The 23,286-nt window shown below is 39.5% G+C and overlaps 1 protein-coding gene, 3 long non-coding RNA genes and 4 other non-coding genes across 14 annotated transcripts; 4 read left to right on the top strand and 4 right to left on the bottom strand.

Annotated features, from left to right (window-relative positions):
• Positions 1–1,016: 1,016 nt before the first annotated feature.
• On the top strand, positions 1,017–1,102 carry Trnat-cgu. The gene is given in 2 exon segments: positions 1,017–1,052; positions 1,067–1,102. It is a non-coding gene; the product is annotated as a tRNA-Thr (tRNA).
• Positions 1,103–1,209: 107 nt separating this feature from the next.
• LOC124342981 lies at positions 1,210–1,798 on the bottom strand. Its single transcript, XR_006919057.1, has 3 exons — positions 1,717–1,798; positions 1,604–1,669; positions 1,210–1,516 (listed from the first exon to the last, which is right to left on the bottom strand). It is a non-coding gene; the product is annotated as an uncharacterized LOC124342981 (long non-coding RNA).
• Positions 1,799–2,847: 1,049 nt separating this feature from the next.
• LOC124342908 lies at positions 2,848–5,121 on the bottom strand. The gene is made up of 7 exons (XR_006918948.1): positions 4,483–5,121; positions 4,282–4,422; positions 4,109–4,207; positions 3,659–4,039; positions 3,448–3,595; positions 3,252–3,375; positions 2,848–3,175 (listed from the first exon to the last, which is right to left on the bottom strand). It is a non-coding gene; the product is annotated as an uncharacterized LOC124342908 (long non-coding RNA).
• Positions 5,122–5,962: 841 nt separating this feature from the next.
• On the bottom strand, positions 5,963–12,136 carry LOC124342691 (toll-like receptor 6). Of its 5 annotated transcripts, none has more exons than XM_046795799.1 (9): positions 11,996–12,136; positions 10,833–11,880; positions 10,639–10,767; positions 9,652–10,549; positions 8,669–9,586; positions 8,449–8,589; positions 8,286–8,378; positions 6,835–7,137; positions 5,963–6,753 (listed from the first exon to the last, which is right to left on the bottom strand). In XM_046795799.1, exons 1-4 carry the CDS (start codon positions 12,023–12,025, stop codon positions 10,263–10,265), a joined length of 1,494 nt encoding a protein of 497 aa, XP_046651755.1. In that variant the 5' UTR covers positions 12,026–12,136; the 3' UTR covers positions 5,963–6,753; positions 6,835–7,137; positions 8,286–8,378; positions 8,449–8,589; positions 8,669–9,586; positions 9,652–10,262. The 5 variants fall into 5 exon arrangements, with proteins under 5 accessions (XP_046651755.1, XP_046651754.1, XP_046651751.1 ...); XM_046795798.1 differs by having other exon boundaries at positions 6,835–7,459; XM_046795795.1 differs by having other exon boundaries at positions 6,835–7,522; positions 7,598–8,378.
• Positions 7,655–7,739, bottom strand: Trnat-cgu. The gene is given in 2 exon segments: positions 7,655–7,690; positions 7,704–7,739. It is a non-coding gene; the product is annotated as a tRNA-Thr (tRNA).
• Positions 10,100–10,184, top strand: Trnat-cgu. The gene is given in 2 exon segments: positions 10,100–10,135; positions 10,149–10,184. It is a non-coding gene; the product is annotated as a tRNA-Thr (tRNA).
• A 340-nt stretch (positions 12,137–12,476) lies between the features above and the next one.
• Trnat-cgu lies at positions 12,477–12,573 on the top strand. Its single transcript has 2 exons — positions 12,477–12,512; positions 12,538–12,573. It is a non-coding gene; the product is annotated as a tRNA-Thr (tRNA).
• Positions 12,574–21,172: 8,599 nt separating this feature from the next.
• On the top strand, positions 21,173–22,522 carry LOC124342947. Of its 3 annotated transcripts, none has more exons than XR_006919011.1 (7): positions 21,173–21,275; positions 21,345–21,489; positions 21,558–21,664; positions 21,908–22,008; positions 22,077–22,167; positions 22,236–22,345; positions 22,420–22,522. It is a non-coding gene; the product is annotated as an uncharacterized LOC124342947 (long non-coding RNA). The 3 variants fall into 3 exon arrangements; XR_006919012.1 differs by having other exon boundaries at positions 21,179–21,275; positions 21,339–21,489; XR_006919010.1 differs by having other exon boundaries at positions 21,181–21,489.
• Positions 22,523–23,286: the final 764 nt, after the last annotated feature.

Below are 23,286 nucleotides of genomic sequence, written 5' to 3' on the forward strand. Positions count from 1 at the left end.
GATAATATAAACTAGTAACACCACCTGGGTAAGAATTCTTTCCCCTTTTTGGCTAGATTTTTTCGGATTTTTTAAATGTCGACATCGATTATTTCCCACGACTTCTGACGCATCAGCCTATAAATTGAAAGTTTCAATTATTCAAATTCATTAGAAGATTTTCACCTTCCAGTAATCACAAGTCGCAACTGCACGTTTGATTTATTTATATTCTGTTTACATTGATCTTCTTTAATCACGTCGGTTATTACACCATGACCTTCAATTCGAGTCAGTTAATACAAACCTTATCCTGTTTCAAAACTCATTTGTTCGTCTTATCTTATTGATAATGATAGACTGCGTGGCCAGACAATGTTTTGCATTGCGTAATACACTGATGGACGGTTGGACTTTCTTCTCATCACTCAAATTAAAGTATCAATAGTTAGTCACTATGTTATCTGAAACAAAGTTCGATATAGCATTCCGACCGGTAATTCACATTAGTTACACGGAATTTAAAAGAGAAAAACCAAATAATTAATCATTTCAACATCCAATTTTCCAAATCAAGGAAGGGAAAGTAGAAACGACTAACAACTGGCAAGAAGGAATCAATGAATTGAAATCAAGCGATCCAAATCGATCTATAATTCTAATTGCATTCAGTGGCATTGGCGTGATAACCATAGACTCCATCAATGTCCTAAAATTGTAATTATATTATAATTATAAAAGGAAATGCATAAGATAGGAGATACTATTCAACCATTGGGTCGAATGAAATTATTACTAGTACGATATACGTGATATTAAGAAGCCAATATCGTTCGGCGTACTAAAACTTATTCTTTTACAGATGAACTCTACGTCGATTCGCTGCTTTATTATTACATGGTGTGGTGCAATATAAGGTGCTAGATCAAGGCAATCTAAGGAGGAACGAAGTGGTGTTGTAAAGCTTTTAGATAATATTAGATTTTAACATTTTTCCGATGTTATTAATTTAATTTATATCTCGTTTCATTTTATCAGCCTTTATAGCTCAGTGGTAGAGCGTTGGTCTCGTAAATACATAAAAGATAACCAAAGGCCGAGAGTTCAATCCTCTCTGAAGGCAAACGTTAATTCACTATACATCTATCACGCGTTAGATTTTACTTGTTTTGCGAATTGCATATGCATTTAGAAATGGTTATAAATTTAGACACAAAAATAGAATGAATCTACTTATAAAATACCAATCGATTTAATTCCCCCAAACACAGAAATCCGCAGAAATCTACCTATCTTGACGAGAATCTTTACAAAATTCCGCATTGCAACATTTAGAAACTAATGGCGAAGTCATTCTTGGATTCTTTACACAGTGGCAGAGCGTTAATTAAAGTCTCAATGAAAATTTAAAATATCGAAAGTTCTATCTTCCTAAAATAATCGGAAAAGTCATTATGATAAAGGCGATGACGGTGAAACCTAGCTCAACAAAAATGCAGGTGTAACAGACGAGGATCATTTTCCTTCCAAGAGATCCCTTAACAATCCGATTCAGAGACAGCTCAAGTTTTAGGGTGCAATTCAAATTAAGCTTTTTTTTTCTATTAAATAAAAGTAGGCCTACCGTTTCATCTCTCGGGGCATCACCCTTAAATACATCCCGGACGGCTGCGTTTCTTCGTGCCAAAAACTATGGAAGTTGATACAAATTATCGAAAATCATCTTTGTAACGTTACAGTAAAAAAGAGATGTGCGCCCACGTAGCAGCAAATTTTGTCCATCAAGATCCAGTAAGTTTCATGAGTTCAGAGATATAGCCACTTACCAGTGGTGATACATCCGATAAGCGGATGGGGATTCTCGGAAACGGACTCGGACACCCAGCCATCGACCACACAACGTCGACGAAAATGTTGATGAAGCCGATCACCGTCAGAGTTCAGGCCAGCACCATTAATCCTCGGTGGTACTACCATTTACAGATGAAATAACATCAATTAAGAATTTGTTGAACGATTATTTCCCGTAAAAGAAACTTACCACAAATCAAAGGTTCTTTTTCATGAACTGCTTGCCGACCCAAGTCTTTTTCATGTAGCGCGGCATTAACACTCCGTCTCCTGCAGAGGCGGCCATAAGCCAGGCGAAGACCTACCATAAAGGAACCGTGCAACTGCTTCAGCAATCAGCACTCCTTTAGGATGCAAATTTGAATAATTATAAAACTGGGAAGATTGAGAAATCAAGTACTTGTTCTTCACCATTGAATACTTTGTAAACAGAAACAACATGAACAGGCACACTGCCTTTAAAAGGTCTAGAGGCAAACTCACGGTGTGACTTGACCCAATCAGACACACAGAATCACATTCTCCCACCCCTTTCAGCATGGATGGATGGATTCTTCTTCCACTTCTTGAAAAGACATGATCTAGCATCCAGGGCTTTTTAAACTTTTTTTTTTAATTGCCTTCTTTGTGTTATAACCACGTATAGAGTAAAACCGAGAATGGCAGAAGGTAAACCCGTACGAAAATGGTGGGTAGTCAATAGCTAGAAGCTAGCTAGTTAAGTTGAACCTACTAGCTAAAAATAACTAGGCTGAAAGCTAGGTTCTTTTGTCCATATTCAACCTAGAAAAATTCACCTAAATAGGGCGTTTATATTCAGCTAGTAGCCAGTTCGAATTACGCTAAATTTTTCTTATTGGTTTTACGTTGCTAATGGAAAGCTTACATTATATAGCTGTTTTGTAGTTAGAAAAAAGCTTTGAGCTCACTGTTTTCATGCTTATCATTAACACCTTAAATAAAGTTACCATTAATATTAGCCTATAATATAAATTTGAAGCTGCTGACGATTAAATGTCTGGGTTCAATCAATCTTTGTATTTTACATACACAAAACAGTTATGTTTCATTAACAACAATATGTTCAAATAATGGTAATGTTATTACTACATGACTGTTAGAATAATTTTCCAATATAATGACAGCATCGTCCCAAATTTACATGAACAAATGAAGTTGAAAAAAGAATGTTAAAATTGCATGAGCCTACTGTTTTTTTCCAAAAATCAGCTGCTTTTTCTGTTTCACTTGTTTCTCGGGTGTTGGTTTGGTGGATTTGTAGTTGGTTATCCAAACTTTTCCTCTCCTTCTGCGTCTCGCTCTGTTCTGTTCCCATCAATACTTTCTAGAAAATAAACAGAATATGTTAACAAAATGTGAAAGAGATTAGCTATAAACAAGCTATATGTAGTATAGCGTACCTGAATCACAATACCAGACTTAACAAAAGCACTGATGCTAACCCTTGGCCTTCTCATTTCAATCTTGTGCTTCATAGTCGCACAAATTCCATCAAGCGTTATTGTAAATTCCATCTCCAGCCACCTGTATGTGAAGATACAGAGGACATGAAAACATTAACGTATGAACTATATGCTTCAACAGATAAAAACTTACCTTTCCAATACAGCTTTCTTTGAATCTATCAAGATTTTAGTTTCCAATTAGTGACAATAATGTGTTACCAAGTCCTCATTGACTGATTTTGGTGGCAAGTGCCGGCTATGCCAAGTAGCAACTTTGATGTTAAGAATGATTAGCCTGTCTAAATGTCAAAGGTACCACCGTTATGTTACGATAATATGCACGATAAGATCCAAATTGTTACCATTATAAGAGGTTTTGTCTATTCAAGTTTTCACACATTTAACTTTATAAGAATGATACTTCATCAGCAAAACGCAACTGACTGCGTAAAGGCGATGAGCGTCATGTGGAACTGACATGGAATGAGCGGGAAAAAAAACAGGGAACAATATAAACGTTGCCAATTCGGCGATTTTGCATTTTGTTGCCAATTTGGATGAATAACGTTTCAGTGATATTGAAAATAAAATAATAATGAATAATAACCATAATAATAAGCCATTTAATATATCTTTACGATTTATTCAAAAAAATTTATTTCGAATTTTTAAGTCCAGTTTTTAAAAGTAGAATGATGTACTGAGAAATGGGAGATAAACTATAACTGGTGCAACTGATGCATCTAATAAAAAAAAAATAAACAAGAAATGAGATAATGCTGTGTTGGTGAATAAATGTTATTAAAACTTACACCATCATTAACATGTAAGAGATTCAGCATCTGAATCAGCATCAGCAGCGTTATCCCACCACCACTCACACTCATTAGCTGTGGGAGCTGGAAATGATTCTAGATTTTGACGTAAGAGAAGAACTTTAGAAAATGATTCTTTTGAGCATGATTATGACTTATCGTTAACTAACCTCAGTGTTATTTGTTGACTCATGCTGGTCTGCATGTACAACAACTTCCGAAGGTGTAGTTTGACTACAACTTTTGAAGGTGTAGCTTGACTACAACTTCCATTAACTCATGTTGCAGAGTGAGTCCTTAGCTGAAAGCAACTAAAGTATAAAATTATTAATTTACTATGTAAAATGAAGCTGTAGGATTTGATTGAATACCTCATGAGGATGTATAACACTGAGGCCCAAATGTTCTGGACTTGTTTCTTCCACTGCATTGATGTCATCACTTTCTATAACTTTTCTTAAATTATTCAGTTTGAAATCTACATCAATAGCAATGGCCCTCGTTAGACGCCATTTAGTATAAAATGTTTAAGGGGAACTTCAACTCTTATTACAGAGATAACAAAATATAGCAGACGAGAGATAAATAAACTTGACGCGAGCTGTCAAACGCTATATATTTATTTATCGATTGACGCGAGATAATATTGCACTTTTATCGATAATTAAGTCTTTATGTATTTTAACTTTTAAGCAATAAAAATATAGCTACTGATGAGAAGCTAGTACTAGGAAAATAATCTAAGCTGATTACCACCTAAAATTAGGTAACACAAAACCAACTGAAATATCTCCGCTTAAATCTTGTTGAGAATGAGCAAGAATTTTTAACAAAAATATTTCTTGCTGAAAAATAACTTGCAAGTGGCTAGTTACGAACCCGCAAAGCTTAACTACGATATCTTAGCTTAACTCTAGGTAAAAATTAACTAGAATTTGTAACTTGAATATTTCTTGCTGGAATTTAGCTTGTGATTCGCTAGTAGCAAAACCGACTAGCTAAAACTTTCGTACGGGAAAGTTATGACCGGTTATGACTACAGACAATTTCAAGCCAACACACTTATTGTGAAAATGTATGCAATGATAAAAACTTACTACTACTTCCGAAAGATTTATCGTTTAATGATAACGCAAAGGGTAAGAATTCTACTAACCAAAACTATGTAGCTCCGCTAACTCGTGTAGACTAGCAGACGAATTATAAAAGGACAGGGAAACAGTGTTGCCATTGCCAATTTATATAGCGTGCCTTCAGAGAGGATTGAACCATGATTGAACTCTCGAGTCTCGACATCCGGTTTTCTTTTCTATATCATCTTTTCTTTTCATACGAGACTGACGCTCTACCACTGAGCTATAAAGGCTACAATAACAACAAATTCAATGATAAAAGTTTTAATGCATTCATGATTCATGAATAAATCGAATAGTCCTACTACTGCAGGAAGCCAGGAACTATTCCGCCTTGGCAGCCATCAAGGCATGGAAGAATTTCAGTTCAGCTGCCGGAATTGCGGACCTATTTTGTCTTGTTGAGGACGCGAGCAATGCGGAAATTTCATCTTCGACTGCTCCTTTAACTATCTCTGCGACTGGTTGAACAGCCTGCTGGGCAGCGGCAACTGGAAAGGTCCGGCTGCTCAAAAAATGTCAATTCGGATAAACATTGGATTTTGTTGCTATCGGGCAGGTTCGAACCACACCCCATTAGAAACAGAGCGGTTTTGTGTCGGATAAAAAAAAACATCGGATTTGTTGGTGGACCGAAAGCAAAATGGACCATTACCAGCCTTAATTCCAACTATGAAAAGTAACGTTATGAGACAGAGAAGCGCTATAATATCACGAGTAGTTTCATAATTTGTGTGTATTATTTTTCTTGAGTTAAGTAACTGTATTAACAAATCCTTCCCATAAAATATTATAGGATTGACATGAAAAATCAGTTGGGCAACACAAGTTTATGGATTAGTGAATTGCCGAAATTACCAAAATGTAGAAAATTAAGTTTTCAGTTGTCAAACGCCGGAAGAGATGTCTAATACAACTGGTTGCGGGTCACCACATCCAAAAGGAAAGTTAAGCAAAAATGTCATCATCGCTCCCATCAAATTCAGAAAAATCGGCAAATGTAGCGTCAGTATCTTGGAACTCGAAGTTTGCGAACTGATCAAAGTTGACATCGACAGCAGGAGCGGCAGGGATGGCAACAGGAGCGACGGCAGGAGCAGCGCTTTTTTCCGCGACCTTTTCAGTTGGTTCCGCGGTCGTTTTAGCGTCGACGGCAGCAGCACCCGACTTGATCAATTTCTTTTTCTCGTAACAGAGGTCGCCGAAAGTGCAAGGAAATTCATCCTCCTGGTGTCCGAACAGTTCGGATAAAAGCGAAGCGATGTTAACATTGTTGTTTTTGTTGTCGTTGATGTTGACATTGGAGTTGCCGAGATTCTTCATTGGGCGATAGGTTGGACGATGGGTAGGACGATGGGTTGGGCGGTGAGTTGGGCGGTGAGTTGGGCGGTAAGTTGGACGGTAAGTTGGACGTGTTGGGTAATAAGTTGGACGATGGGTCGTTGGTCGATGGGTCCCGTAACCGGAAACGTAGACCACGCAAACTAACAAGACCAAAGCTGCTGATGCCTAAAAATTGATTGCAAATGAATATTAATTCACAATTAAAAATGAAAGTGAATAAGAAATGAATTGGAAATGAATTTATACCGAGAACTTCATGTTGTTTCGAGAAAAAGGACTGCTGATGCTAAAAATAAGAAAGAGAAGAGTTGTGTGATGAATTTGAAATGATTCTTACCCTTTTTATACAAATTTGCTGTCAATGTTCTTCCATTAAGGACTTTTAATGAACGGAATCCAATTATGTGTACACCATATAATCTGAAAGAATTCGCCTTGTACCGCACCAATCTGGGTTAATTGCTGGCCAAATTGTGTTGGCGTAATATTCCTCATTTAAAAGGCGAGAATAGAAAGCAATCCCAAATCACGATGACCCTCGATGACGCACTACCGCAAAAAATTTTAATTATGTAAATTCTACGTTAGAAATATTTTAAATTATAACATAACATAGCTCAGTTGATTGTTGAGAGAACTTAGCTGTTGTTGCATAATAGCGTTGCTCTTAATAAGCGCTTTGACCTTGAAATTTACCTTGAAAATTTCTGGCAGTTCTGTAATTGCGGATTTGAGGTAAAATTATACATGCTGTAATTTCATTTTCTTTTTTGCGTGATTTGGCAATAAATTGGTGACTAATTCCAACTTGTTAGTAGTAGCGATAGTGCTTCCATGACTGCAGAAATAGTTCTCGTCAAGTCTCTTTCAACTATTCAATTATTGTGGGAAATTCAGGGTAAGTTTATTTGGTATCGTAAGATATGGAATCCAACTAAGTATGTGAAGAATAAATAATCAATGGGAATCAGATAAAGCTATAATCCCATAAAGGAACAAATTTACTTACTATTTCGAAAATTAGTTTGATTTCAGATTGGTTGCTCAATTTATATTGTTTATTACCTGCCTCCAGAGAGGATTGAACTCTCGGCCTTTGGTTTTCCATTATATTATACGAGACCAACGCTCTACCACTGAGCTATGAAGGCTTGACAACTAGCTGGTGTTTCCGTACAAACCCGTATAATAAATCAAATTCGAAAATTATGCCCTGTTCGTTTGCCTTCTGAGAGGATTGAACTCCCGGCCTTTAGTTGTCTTATCCATTAGTACCAATTAATCAATTAATACCAACGCTCTACCACTGAGCTAAGAAGGCATCTGCCACTGTTATTAGTAAAATTGATAACCAGAACACGCATATGCCCGTTCTGACTCACGAAAAGTTCGAGTTGGATTTCACAGCTACATTTTAATATTCTAGTTTAGTTCCTAATCTGATAAAACAACGCAATTTAATGGTGTAAACAGAAAACCGATTTCTTTATAAATTAACATTAGTTATTTCCATTACAATTTCCCCTTTAAAGTAGCAGGTCAAAAGACAAATTAGATAAAAAGGTTACTCAATTCGTGATTGTGAAAGTCATGAAAGTAGTAAATTAATTCTTTCATAAAATTACGCATCGTGATATGTTCGTTGTTCTAGGAACAATGGTCATAACCTTCAGGATTCAAATCTTCAAACCACGTACCATTCGAACAGCGGCCACCGTGGACGCTTTCCAGAAGATGTCGCTTGTCCCGAATCAACCAGGTGAGATGACAGTCGTTGCAGTCGAAAGGATCTATTTGGTTAAACAGCACATGCTAGCTATTAATTCACACCTAATGTTGACTATTGATTTGAAATGTTACTGTTTCGAACGTAGAGGCCAGCATCCGACGTTGGATGCATCGACGAGCGATGCATCTGCTCCAGCAAATTCTCGTAAACGTTAGAATCGAATCGAGTCAAATGGTTAACATCGAGGTAAACGACAGCTTCAGAAAAATCACCTGGACCAAACAAAGAATTAAATATGATTAATCGGTGGACAGTAACAAAATAAGTGAGTAAAATTTAAATCAAGTTTACCTTGAAAAGCACCTGACTCGATTGTCTCCAGGGCATTTCCGGTTAAAATGAGAAAAGTGACTCGAATCCCCTTATGAAATGCGAGTGAACTTTTCGGGACAGACAGGATGGAATTTCCGAATAGATTGACGTAGCTCAGCTTTTTGAAAGATGAAATGTGCTCCGGAATGCGGGTGAGTTTATTTTCCCAGAGACTCAGCTGCTGGAGCGTGTCGTTTCCAGTCGGCGAAGAGGCGATGGAACCTAAAAGGTCGTTTACCAACAGGTCACCCAACTGAGTTCCATCTAAAAAGAGCGATTCTAAGCGGGGGAATCTGACGGAAATTTCATTCCAGTTCTGGAAATCCAGGCACTTGTAGATTCTCAGTGAAATGATTCGGGATAGAAAATTCAGTGGAGGGAATCCTTGGAAATGGACAGAACGACCGATGCGCATACTAATCAAACGATTTGTTTTAGCGAGGGAGTTGAAATTGAATCGGCTAAGGTCACATCCGTCAACTTCAAAGTGCTCCATACGGTTGCCGGAAAAGCGGAAAGCCTCCGGATGAATTTTTAAGCGCCAAGGGTAAGTGGACGTTGATGCACAACCAACTCCGATGCGGACGACGCTCTTGTCACTCAGGAAATTGGCCGGAATATTGATGAAGTCGCCGGAATCCATCTCCGGAGACGGTGATAGAAACAAATCTAACCAATAAATGTGTTGGGCTTTGGTGCGACTGAAAACTTTTTGAACGTCGTGAGTGGTAACCGATTGCTGGTCATCGAACTCATTTCCACAATGTATGACCAATCCGTAGGGCTGGTAGACTTCGCAAGAACACGGTGAATAATCTTCACAGGTGAGTCCGTCACGGATAGTTGCAGTAGCTGTCTCCAACGAAACGAGCAGAAAGAAAAGAACAAACGGCATCGCTAAAAGGAAAAAGAAAGACGTAAATATTTTCAATTTTTAATGCCGGCTGTGATATTATATTTACCGCTGTACAATTGGGGGTGTTGTTGTCCTCGTTCAGCTCCCAATTCTGTTTACCTGGTGGGTTTCACGACTGCTCATTTATACAGGGAACACTGAACGAGAAATGAGTTGGTATCTTTGCACATGCAGATTAATGAGACTGACGAATCAGGTATGACTAATCAAACAAGTTGCAGGCCGCTCCTTATCAGTTCGTGTGTACGTTATGATTCAGTTATTACAGGGACATGTTATAAGATTTTCTACTGCTACTGCTACTACGTAAATGTTTGCCGAATTCAACGAACACCTTTGGCATGATGGATTTGTAATACATAGACCATTGACATCAACTTGTCTAACATTTCTGTGAATGACTCATGTATCACCAGAGTGAAAGGTATATGTGTTACAAACCGAAACAAGTAATCAGAAAGAAACTGAAAAAGAAAGGTTGTAGGTAAATTGTCGCCTTCTTAGCTCAGTGGTAGAGCGTTGGTCTCGTACGTGCGATTAGATAACCAAAGGCCGAGAGTTCAATCCTCTCAGGAGGCAAATTTTTCAATGGGCGAAAGAAAATTAAAATAGAAATCTAATTTACTTACAAGGGCAAGGGAAAAAATTTTACCAGACCTAAACTAAGGATGTTTTCTGCAAAAACAAGAACGTGAATAGCGGAATAACAAAATGAATGTGGCTGAAAAGTTGAAGAGAACTTGATGCCCCTCCAATAGATGGCGGCGTCAGTGGATTGTTGGTAGTGGTGGAAATGGTTGAACCGGATTTGCAAGAGGAGAAATCTTGTGGTTTAAGCCACGAAAAGTACGTGCCGTTGGAGCATTGCCCATCGTGAACTCGATCTACTAAATTATTGTTATCAACGAATAGCCAGTCCAGGTGGCAATCACATTCGATGGGATCTTGAATTTCACACAAGAATAAAAGGAAATTATATTAATATTGCTATTACGTGAATTCAAATAAGATGTAGGAGTAGCTAATGTAGTACTTTCGTATATGTCGACGTAACCGTATTGGTCGGTGGACTCCATTTGTTCCAGTATCGGCTTGAAGATGGACGACTCAAGTCTGCTCAACCGATTATACGACAGGGTGATCACAGTCTTGCCAAAATTACCTAGACACAAACATACAGAAAATTAAAATAGGAAGAAAAGGGATGACAAAAGTAAAAAAACAAACCTTGAAAGGCGTTTGGTTCGATGGTATCGAGACCATTTCTTGATAGATCCAAATATTGAAGGTTAAGTGTACTGAAAGATAGCGAACCGTTTTTAACGAAGGAAATGATATTCCTGGACAGAGAAAAGGTTCGCAGTTGTGAGAACAGTTGAATTCGTGCAGGGACCTCGTTCAGGCCATTTTGTGACAAAGCTAAATCTGTTAAAGTGCCAACCGAAGGAGAGGAGATGACGGAATCCAAGGCATCTTTGATAGTCTGACTATCCAGGCCAAGGAGGGTGAGAGAGGTCACCTTGCTCTGCTGGGCCAAAATGTCCCACTGTTTGAAAAGCGGACACGACTCTATTCTCAACACCTTCATTGCTGTCGTGTTGGGCAACAATTCGAAATTCGGACAAGATACGATGGAGTACTCACTCAGAGCCGGTAACTTGGAGAAGGGCACGTTTCCAAAGTCTGTAAAGTCAGGGGAGCTGCTCATTGATAGCTTCTGAAGGCTGGGAAGAGAGGGGAGGCCGGACCACTGAGCAACGTTAATCGAACTAAAATATGAAACCTCCCTCAAGACATTGAAATTTGCCAGGAATGCGTAGCTCAGTTGGCTCAGATCGCATGTGTTGAGTCTGATGAGGTTAGTGTAGTCTTTCGATGAGCTGAATGCTGCAGGATCGACCGTCAACTGCGTCTCCGTGTCAGGGCAATTCAGCGTGATCTCTTGGGCACCTTTACTACTGAGCAAATCGGCAGGAATGGTTTTGTTTGTTTCGAATGATGGGATGGTCAAAACGAATTCCTTCACCTGCCGGGCCGTGGTGCGCAGGAAGACGGACTGTACGGATGCGAACGACGGAACGTTGGTACATTGCACATAGAGAGAAGGGATTGCCTCCGAAGGATATGTGTAGCAGGTGCAAGGGTAGTAATCCTCTTGGCAGGCGTCGACGACACTTACATCGCCGGTTGGACGATTTTCAATTCTTTCAGCGTTTTGACCACGAGCCATCGACATGCGGGCCACATTTTCGGCAGCCACTGTCACTATTAGGATCTGCAGAGAAAATTTTTTAACAGAACATGAGCGCAAATACACAGAATATTGAAGGTGTTAATCGTCCAAGCTTTTTCTAGTTTAAAATTGATTTGAGCGTTAGTAAGGAAATTACGATATGTAGGGCGGCCAGGAGATATTTCATTTTGTCTTGGCGTTAATGAGAACAGCAGGTGAATGTGTCAGGTGCAGGCTGTCGTCGACGGTATACATTTTCTAAAATGAGCTTTTATCATATGCCCATCATATCCAAAGTCTATACTAGATAAATGGGAACACACTGAAACGTTGCACAATGTTCGGTAATCAGTAATCACTGCGGTACGTCAAGGACTGAAAGCGTACACAATTCTTGCTCCGTCACCATGGTACACAGAGAGTATTTCCATACAACATTACACAAAATTTCGAACGATGTGGTGTAACACTTTTTGACAACGTCAGTTGCCATCTGTTCTGCCATTTGGGTTGGTGAGTGATTTATCTTTTTTTTAAACGAAACAACTGTTTCGAACCGACGGATTTAATTAGAATTTCATACAGAGTTTAATCATTTTTAAATGGCATTTTATTTTTCCTATTCCTTTAGCATCATAGCCTTCTTAGCTCAGTGGTAGAGCGTCGGTCTCGTATGTAATGAAGATGAAAACCGAAGAAAACCGAAGGTCGAGAGTTCAATCCTCTCAGAAGGCAATAGAATAGATATTAAATACCCGATACAGAGGAGAATCGTCACAACAGAAATTTTACATCTATAAGTAAAGAGAATTCTTAATAAATAGAAATATTCTATCGTTCTTTCCAACATATTATCGTTGTGAAGAGTAGCTCGTATTCAAACTCTTATCGGAAGATTTTATATCCACAACCAACAATAACGGCGATTCACTTAACGCTTCGCTTTTATCCCCAATTGTTTGGCTATCAAAACGCCCAAGATCCTGTCAGCACCCATGCACTGATGGACATTGGAAAGCCTTGTGGCGGCAGAAGCTCCCAACGGGAGAAGAGGATATCTTAAGAGAAATGGGCTCTCGAGACGACCGAGGAGGGAGACGAAGATTCTGCCCTTGACAACGACTCAGGTGTAGATTAACAGCAGCGTGTTATAGGTAACGTAATTACTTTAATTTCAAATGTTATATTTAGTATCATTAAATGCGAGACATTTTTTCCAACATGCTGGGCCAAGCAACTGGGCAGGGATAAATGAAAACCGGTAGGTGGCACTGTACAAAATGATGTCCAGTGCTTCCGTCCAGGGCCTTGAAAAACGGACTTGGAAAATCGGGATCAGAGATTGTCGAATTATTCTCAACAATTTCTTTCTCGAAAAATGAAAAATCAAGAAACTTAGTTAACTATTATGAAGCTAGTATGGACTAGGTCTGCAAGGCATGTTCGATCCATACGGAAAGCGATGAGTGAATTCGCATTCCAGATGTACAAGCCGAAAAACATTAATCATTGGTTTAATTCGAAACGCATTTGTTCATAGTATGAAGAGATGCGGCCAAGTTTGGTTTTAAGTTTTTTTTTAAGCTAGCGACATGATTTCTCAAGAGAAACAAAAATCTTTTCCGTGTTGCTGTCTTTCTGATCCTTAGCGATATAATATTGGTTTTGGTTTGACCGATTTCACTCCTTCCACCGTCCCACGTGTGTTACAAAAATCAGCAAATGGCAGGACGAATTAATACATGCAAAAGAGAACACTTGATGTGTTTGATGCAACTCACTTTGATTTAAGGGTCCATCCTGGGGCCGGGCAGCTACCTATTAATGTTCAGTATCGCTGGGAGTCGCTCAGTGGGAGATGGACACACACGAGTCGCTGTCCAAGGGACTCAAATGGACCGTTCCTTTTGCAATTACACTTGTGGATACGTGTCTTGACTTTTTTTCCTATAGATGATAAATACAACAGAATAGTTAATGTCTTTAAATTTTCCCTGGAAACACATATGACATAAAAACCGCATAAAAAATGAAATACAGACTGAGAAGAGAAATAATGGATTATGACAAAGAATAATCCATAAAAGTACTGTTAATTTAAATACAAACACCATTTAGAGTTGCATCATCATAAATCTTACCCCAATAACTTTGTGGTTCATGCCAACGAAACTTGGAAGAATGTCTGAATTTTGTTTTTTATGTTATCCAATTAGCAAGTGAGCATTAGGGTGAAATGATCTCAAACACCAATTAAAATTTCTCTCACTTCGAGATCACTTAAAATCAAGAACTTATCTTCACTGTGGAAAAGTTCATAAACAGAAGTTGGAACAGCAACAATGCACTTGAAAAGTCTACTCTTGTCTTTAAGTTAATGCTTGGTGCAACATGGACCCGACAAAGGGTCAAAGACACACATTCTTGTATTGACCATTTTCCAGCATGGATAGATATCCAAAGCAGGCAAAACAAACCACTGATTTTCACTTTTTGTATGTTATGATCTAGCAACCAGATCTATTTCATAATTTTCTTTAGTTCTAACTTCTTTGTGTCAACCACGTGTAGGAGAACAAGTAACACCGAGAATAGCACAAGAGATAAGGGGAAAATTAGAGAAAGCCAAGTGTTTCATGTGAACGGACTTATTTTGCAAATGCACAGAATATATGATCAAAAGTTCTTGTTGCTGAATGTTTTTTTTTTAATTTTTTTGTACAAAAAGAAGTAATTACTAATTAGCTTAAGTTCGTTCCCAAGAAACTTTGAGAAGGCTTGAAAGTTCGACTGTGTAAAATTTTGCAATCTAGCAGACGAACTTCTGATACCATGGTGAGTAGCAACGCTGCCAAATATTCATGATTGCCTTCAGAGAGGATTGAACTCTCGACATCTCTTTGCGCCAACCCGCGGTCGGTCCCATTCAACCTTGACATCGTGTGTGAAACTGTTTGTTTGTCGGTTTGTTTGTTTGTTATCACCAAGCATCCAACTTTGCTGTTTGTCTGTAGCGGCGAGACGCATCCAGGTGCGAAAGATTAGAGACATGAGGCGCATACATCGTTTAAGGCGCCTTACCACTCTCTCACACACTCATCCATCACTCTGCTCTGCTCGCTTCTCTCAACTGCATCTCGCAGCTGCCGCTATACATACCACATGTAGCGCCACGAGGGTTCGAACCAAGTGGGGGGTTGGGAGTTGGAGATATTTTTTTTTCCATTGGTAATTATCACACAATGTCCTCTATTAATTTGTATCGAGTGTTGGGTTTGAACCATGGCTTCGAATACTTGGTGGGTCCGATAGCATTGCAACACGGTCCTCACCTCATACTCTAACCACTACACTATCAGAACTGATATTCTATCCAAGTTGAAACTCTACACAACTGCTGTCGTTGCGACTTTTGGTGCTTTTTAGTGCGCATCCACACACTACATCCATCCATCCCATGGCTTGCTACCGAACCTCATCGGCTCATGGTATAGTGGTTAGAGTGCTCGCTTAGCATGCGAGAGGTCCGAGGTTCGATCCCGGCTCAAGTCACCACTTTCGATTTTAATGAACTGAAAGTAATTATTGGAAATTAATGGTCGCTTATCTCGGGGATTGAACCCGAGTTCTCTGGCATGGTAAGCGAACGCTCTAACCACTGGACCACCAATTGATATCACATACTTACTTCAACTTCAAGTGGCTCGACACACACATGTCACACACAGCTATGCAGCTCACCGTGAGAGACGAGACGCATGCCATCGTCGACTCATGATTCTGCATATAAACCCTGCTATGCTGCCACATTCCATCACCTCATGATATAGTGGTTAGCGTGTTCGCATTGAATGTGAGAGGTCCGAGGTTCGATCCCGGATCAAGCCACATTCAAATTTATTGAACTGAAAGTAATTATTGGAAATTAGTGGTCGCTGATCCCGGGGATTGAACCCGAGTCCTCTGACATGGCTATCGAACACTCTAACCACAGGGCCACCAATTGATATCTGATTGTTACTTCAACTTCAAGTAACTCGGCACACACAAACATGTCATCTATGCGGCTCGCCGTGAAAGACGAGACGCAAGCCATCGTCGACTCATGATTCTGCATATAAACCCTGCTATGCTGCTAAATATCATCAGGTCATGGTCAAGTGGTTAGCATACTCGCTTGGAATGCAAGAGGTCCGAGGTTCGATCCCGGATCAAGTCACATTCAATTTTAATTAACTGAACGTAATTATTGGAAATTAATGGTCGCTTATCCCGGGGATTGAACCCGAGTACTCTGGCGTGATTAGCGAACTCTCTAACCACTGGACCACCAATTGATATCTTAACGTTACTTCAACTTCAAGTGTCTCGGCACACACACACATGTCGGCTATGCGGCTCGCCGTGAGAGACGAGACGCATGCCATCGTCGACCCATGATTCAGCATATAACCCCTGCTATAGTGCTGTAATCCATCAGCTCATGGTATAGTGGTTAGCGTGCCCGCTCAGCATGCGAGAAGTCAGATGTCCGAACCTGGCTCAAGTCATGTTCAATTTTAGTGAATTGAAAGTAATTATTATAAATTAATGGTCGCTCATACCGGGAATTGAACCCGAATCCTCTGGCATGGTTAGCGAACACTTTAACCACTGGACCACCAATTGATATGTAATTGTTACTTAAATTTCAAGTAGTTTTGAACACACACATACATCAGCTATGTGGCTCGCCGTGAGAGACGAGACGCATTCCGTCTTCAACTCATCACTTTGATTTGGCTCACGCCGGGCATATAATAATAATGTACCCTATTTGTCTCATGACGGGCTGAAAGTAATTCACCCGATATATTGCTACTACCGGGCGATAAATTATTCACCCAGTTTTGCTAGCGCCTGACGGGCTTAAAGCTACATTGCTCACGCCGGGCTGAAAATAATCAATTCTATGCTGCTCACGCCGGACACGACATAATTCATCCTACGCTGCTCACGACGGGCTTAAAATAATTCACCCTACATTGCTCACGCCGGGCATAAAAACATTCACTGTATTTCGCTCACGGCGGGCTGAAATTTATTCACCCTTTTTCGTCCACGGCGGGCTGACCATTATTCATTCTACGATGCTAACGACGGGCAAAAATAATTCATCCCACGTTGCTTACTACGGGATTAAAATAATACACTCTATTTCACTCACGCCGGGCTGAAAATAATTCACCCTATTTCGCTCAGGGCGGGCTGAAAATAAACTCTATGCTGCTCATGCCGGACTTAAAATAATTCACCCTACATTGCTAACTCTGGGATTAAAATAATTCATGTCACATTAATCATGGCGGGCTGAAAATAATCCACTCTATTTCACTCACGGCGGGCTGAAAATATTTCATTCTATTTCCCCTTTACTGGCTGAAAATTAGTCAACCGAAGTTGATCGATCCGGGATGAAAATATTTCGCCGTGAGTTGCTCTTGACGTGCTGAAAATATTAAACCCTTTGCTGCTCAAAGAGGGCTGAAAAATATTCACCCTATTTCACTTTCGACGGCCTGAAAAGAATTTACACCAAGTCTCTCACGACGGGCTGAAAATAGTTTGCTCCATTTCGCCCACGACGGGCTAAAAATAATTCACCGTACGTTGTTCACGCCGGTCTTGAAATAATTCACCCTACTTTTCTCACGACGGGCTGGAAATAATTCACCATACATTGCTCACGCCGGGCTGAAAAGAATTCATCCTATATCGCTCACGCCGGGCTTAAAATAATTCACTCAATTTCACTCACAACGGGCTGGAAATTATACACCCTATTTCCCTCACGGCGGGCTGAAAATAGTTCACACTATTTCGCCCACGTTGGGCTTAAAATAATCAACCGTACGTTGCTCACGCCGGGCTTAAAATAATGCACCCTTTTTCGTTTATTTTCGCTGACCATGACGATATAGATGTATGCAGAATCCATTTGGTCACATCAAGACTTGCATCTAAACACCGCTGTTGGTGTAGTGGTTATAGCATTGGATTGGTTACTCAAACGATGGTGGTTCAAACCCAATCTCAGCAAACGAATGTGTAATGAAGTAAATAGTCTTAATATCGATAAAGTCTAACTCCGATATGATTTAAAAAGCTTTTGCTCACGCTGGGTGATAACTATGACCATGTGCAAGTATGCGCTATCCACTTGGTCACGTCAGAACTTGATTATATACACCACTGTTGGTGTAGTGGTTATAGCATTGGATTGGTAATCCAAAGAATGTCGGTTCAAACCCGCTCTCGGCAAAATACAATAAGTTGCTAAAATATGTCATGTAAATGAATCGCAAGTTGGGTATGAATAAAGATTTTACACTGTTGCAATTTGTCCGCACATTAAATGACCATTTATAGCAACTCTTGCAACATTCATTCACAACTCCATGGCTCAGTGGTTAGAGTGACGGATTCAAGAATCAGCGGACCAGTGTTCAAACGATACTCAAGACAGTAACCAATAATTGAAGAATAAACGGGCAGGTTATCAATAAGTAAGGGATAAATAGATGGGTAAAGTAAAGTGGGAACAAAAACAGTAAATATGAATAAATGTCAAGTGGAACACATCCAAATTCTGAATAAAACACACGTCCCCGTTACCAAATCTCTCGAAAAATTACAAGTCTAAAAAAACCTTACAACCCCAACGGGCTTACAGAGAAAAACGACAGAGTCCTAAAATGAAACCAAAATATCACAAAAAAAAGTACAAGTCCATAATCACACCCAAAATACCCAAAGTTGTGTCAATACCAACACAACCAAACTCTGAAAATACAAAGTCCCAAAAATAAACCCAAATGCCACCGATACTTGGTTGCAGCGAAAAAAACAAAGTCCAAAAAAAACACCCAAAAACCGACTGGCTCACGGTGGAAGATGTACAAGTCCATAAATGGATGAAAAAAAAAAGTCCCGGGCAGTAAGGAATTGGGCAGTGGGATTATACGAGTGGCGTTTTGCTGCATGTGTGCTGTGCTGTGCGCTTGGGTGATTGCGTCTAGCAAGGTGGTTCGCCGTCCTTGGACGGGCATCTGGTATACTAGTCTCTTTGCAACAACCCGCGGTGCGTCCCATTCAACCTTGACTTTGTCTGTGAAACTGTTTGTTTGTTTGTTTGTACGTTTGTTTGTTTGTGCATCCCGCTTTGCTGTTTGTCTGTAGCGGCGAGACGCATCCAGGTGCGAAAGATTAGAGTCGAGGCGCATTCATCGTTTAAGGCGCTTCACCCCACTCTCAAACACTCATCCATCTCTCTGCTCTGCTCGGTACTCTCAACTGCATCTCGCAGCTGCCGCTGTACATACCACATGAGCGCCACGAGGGTTCGAACCAAGTGGGGGGAAGGTTGGGGGTTTGGAGATGTTTTTTTCCATTGGTAATTATCACACAATGTCCTCTATTAATTTGTATCGAGTGTTGGGTTTGAACCATGGCTTCGAATACTTGGTGGGTCCGATAGCGTTGCAACACGGTCCTCACCTCATACTCTAACCACTACACTATCAGAACTGATATTCATTCCAAGTTGAAACTCCATACAGCTGCTGTCGTTGCGACTTTTGGTGCTTTTATAGTGCGCATCCACACACTACATCAATCCACCCCATGGCTTGCTACCGTATTTCATCGGCTCATGGTATAGTGGTTATAGTGCTCGCTTAGCATGCGAGAGGTCCGAGGTTCGATCCCGGCTCAAGTCATCACATTCGATTTTAATGAACTGAAAGTAATTATTTGAAATTAATGGTCACTTATCCCGGGGATTGAACCCGAGTCTTCTGACATGGTTAGCAAACACTCTAACCACTGGACCACCAATTGATATCAGATTGTCACTTCAACTTTAAGTGGCTCGGCACACACACACATGTCAACTATGCGGCTCGCCGCGAGAGACGAGACGCATACCATCGTCGACTCATGATTCTGCATATAACCCATGCTATGCTGCAACATTTAATCGGCTCATGGTATAGTGGTTAGCGTGCTCGCTTAGCATGCGAGAGGTCCGAGGTTCGAACCCGGCTCAAGTCACATTCGATTTTAATGAACTGAAAGTAATTATTGGAAATCAATGGTCACATTTATGGGGGATTGAACCCGAGTCCTCCGGGATGGTTAGCAGACACTCTAACCATTAGACCACCAATTGATATCCAATATCAACTTCAACTTCAAGTAATTCGGCACACACAAACACACACACACATGTCACACACAGTTATGCGGCTCACCGTGAGAGACGAGCCGCAAGCCATCGTCGACTCATGATTCTGCATATAAGCCATGCTATGCTGCTACATTTCATTGACTCATGGTGTAGTGGTTAGCGTGCTCGCTTAGCATGCGATAGATCCAAAGTTTGAATCCGGTGTAAGACACAATTTTAACAAATTGAAATTTGAAATTATTGGAATTTTATGGTCACATTTTTCGGGAATTGAACCCGAGTACTCTACCATGGTTAATGAACGCTTTAACCACTGAACCATCGATTGATATGTTATCATCTCATCATACCCAAGTAGATCGCGTTGAGACGAGACGCGTGCCGTCGTTGTTGACCCATAATTATATAACGCATAACAGCTTCACTTGCTTGGACCTATCCTAACTGAAATCGGAAACAGAATTGTCAAATCTTACCCTGTTGATTATTTATTTGCCGTACTTTTCCCCACACCTCGATTCCAAAGTTTTCTGTGTAAAAGAATGCGAAGAAGATATTTTTTTGCCAATAGTGTAACACTCAGACTGAAATTCTTATTTTCTGTCTTTTCCTCCAGCAAACTTTTACCTTCCTGAGACTTTGCTGATGAAAAGATTGTGAATAAGAATTATTTCCTGAAACTGGACCATCCCAGCATAAATTCTTATTCACAGTCTTTCATGAGCAAACTTTTACTTTACTGTTATTTTGGTGATGATAAGATTGCGAATAAGAAAAATTTCCTAAAACTGGACCATACCACGTTAATCTAACCAAAACAAAACAAAGTGTCGACTGCTATAACCAAAACAAAACAAAGTGTCGACTGCTATTATAGAAAAGTTTGTTGTTTTCAGTTGAAAGAGCTTCTGGGACTTGGCCGCTAGGTGGCACCGGTGAAACGACTTTCTTTCCTTTCAACTCTAAGGAAATTACAAATATATATCAAACTATTAATTACAAGTATAGGAACATTTATTAAGTTAACTAATAATTTTTGGTGCTTTTTTTGCTGCTGATGTAAAAAAATTTACACAGCCGACATAGGAAACCTCGGAGATTCCCGTCCTCTAGATTAAGTAGCCCATGCTCCTCCTTGGCGTCCTTGCTTAGCCGCTACTCCTTGCAGGCTGCAGTGGCAGCAATTTTTTTTGAATTTGTTTTCCCTTAAGTAAGAATGACGACAAGAACCATCGTATTGAAGTTCTATTTAACTAATCGTGTTTTTACGAAGAAACAGATGTACTCATAGCCGTTCCTATATGAACGCTTTATTTTGTGAAATCGAAAGAGATGTTTTAGTAAAGCTTCAAAAACTGATTATGTGATGGACAGTGAAACCGTTCAAGAGAATACTGGCCATACCAGTTCAGTGATACCTGATGGTAATTATTTGTTATACTTTGAGTATTTTATTGTGTTTTGTGTTTATCATTAATCATAACTTTTTTAGATCAGATGCCATTCATCCTGTGAGAGTTCTCTCAAACCAGGTTGATAGCAAGGTTGATAGTCAAATAGTTGAAGAGAACGTGCCAGTTCAGTGATCTCTTGCTGCAGGTAATTATTTGCTACTCTTTTCGAATATATTGTGTCCTGTGTTTATGGTTAATCTTAACTTTTCTTAAATTAGATGCCATATGTCATGTGACAGTTCTCTCAAACCAAGTTGATAGTCAAATAGAAGAAGAGAATACTGGCCGTGCCAGTTCAGTGATCTCTTCCTGCAGGTAATTATTTGCTACTCTTTTCGAATATATTGTGTCCTGTGTTTATGGTTAATCTTAACTTTTCTTAATTTAGATGCCATTAGTCATGTGACAATTCTTTCAAACGTACCAAGTTGATAGTCAAATAGAAGAAGAGAATACTGGCCGTGCCAGTTCAGTGATCTCTTGCTGCAGGTAATTATTTGCTTTCTTTTAGAATATACTGTGTTCATGATTAATCTTATCTTTTTAAAAACCAATAGCCATCCATCCTGTGACAGTTCTCTTATACCGGGTTGATATTCAAATAGATGAAGATAATACTGGCCATACCAGTTTCAGTGATAACTGATGGTAATTATTTGTTATACTTTGAGTATTTCATTGTGTTATGTTTTTATTATTAATCATAAATTTTTTAGATCAGATATGCCATTCATCCTGTGACAGTTCTCTCAGGCCACGTTGATAGTCAAATAGTTAATAGTTAAAGGGAACACTGGCCGTGCCAGTTCAGTGATCTCTGCTGCTGGTTAGTTATTTGCTAATATTTAAAAAAATACTGTGTCCTATGTTTATGGTTAATCTTAACTTTTCTTAAATCAGATGCCATCCTTTTTATGACAGTTCTCTCAAACCATGTTGATAGTCAAAATTAATGAAGATAATCTGTCAGCGGACACTTGGTTGTGTGGTTAGAGTACCCGCGCCGTGAATCGTTGAGTCGCACGTTCAAGTCTATTGCTGGAAGTTCATTTTGAATTTTCGCCTTTTGCGCGGAAAACTGTTTCTGTTGGTTATTTAAATTCGTATTTTGTAACCGGAATTATATATGTATTGGTGTCGTGGTTAGCACGCTCGCCGTGTAATCATGAAGTCGGTGGTTCGATACTCGATCTAGACAAATGTTTTACTGATTTTTTTTTCGCCAATCAATAAAAAAAATTATAGCAGACAACTTCATTGTTTATCTCACAATACGGCGAAACGTCAGATATTGTGTGTTACAGTTTTTGTTGTTATTCACTGTTGATTCAACTGAAAACTTTGCTGGTTCCATATATATTGAAAAGTCAAAGGTGAGATTGGTTCAATTTTATTCATTGTGAGAATTTGCATTATGAAACTGTAAAACAAGACAAATTGGGCAAAATGAATGTTAAACTGGTTTGGCTTAGTGATTCATGCTTTGTTTTGTATTTCTTATTCGCAGTCTTTTCATCACAAAATCTCAGGAAAGTGGAAGTCTGCTGAAGAAAAGACTGCGAATAAGAATTTCTGCTGGCATGGTACAGTTTTAGGAAATAATTCTTATTCACAGTCTTTTCATCACCAAAATCTCAGTAAAGTAAAAGTTTGCAGATGAAAAGACTGCGAATAAGAATTTCTGCTGGGATGGCCCAGTTTTGGGAAATGATTCTTATTCGCAGTCTTTTCATCAGCAGAATCTCAGTAAAGTAAAAGTTAGCTGAA

Source organism: Daphnia pulicaria, chromosome 6, assembly GCF_021234035.1.
Source record: "Daphnia pulicaria isolate SC F1-1A chromosome 6, SC_F0-13Bv2, whole genome shotgun sequence".
Taxonomy (NCBI): Eukaryota; Metazoa; Arthropoda; class Branchiopoda; order Diplostraca; family Daphniidae; genus Daphnia; species Daphnia pulicaria.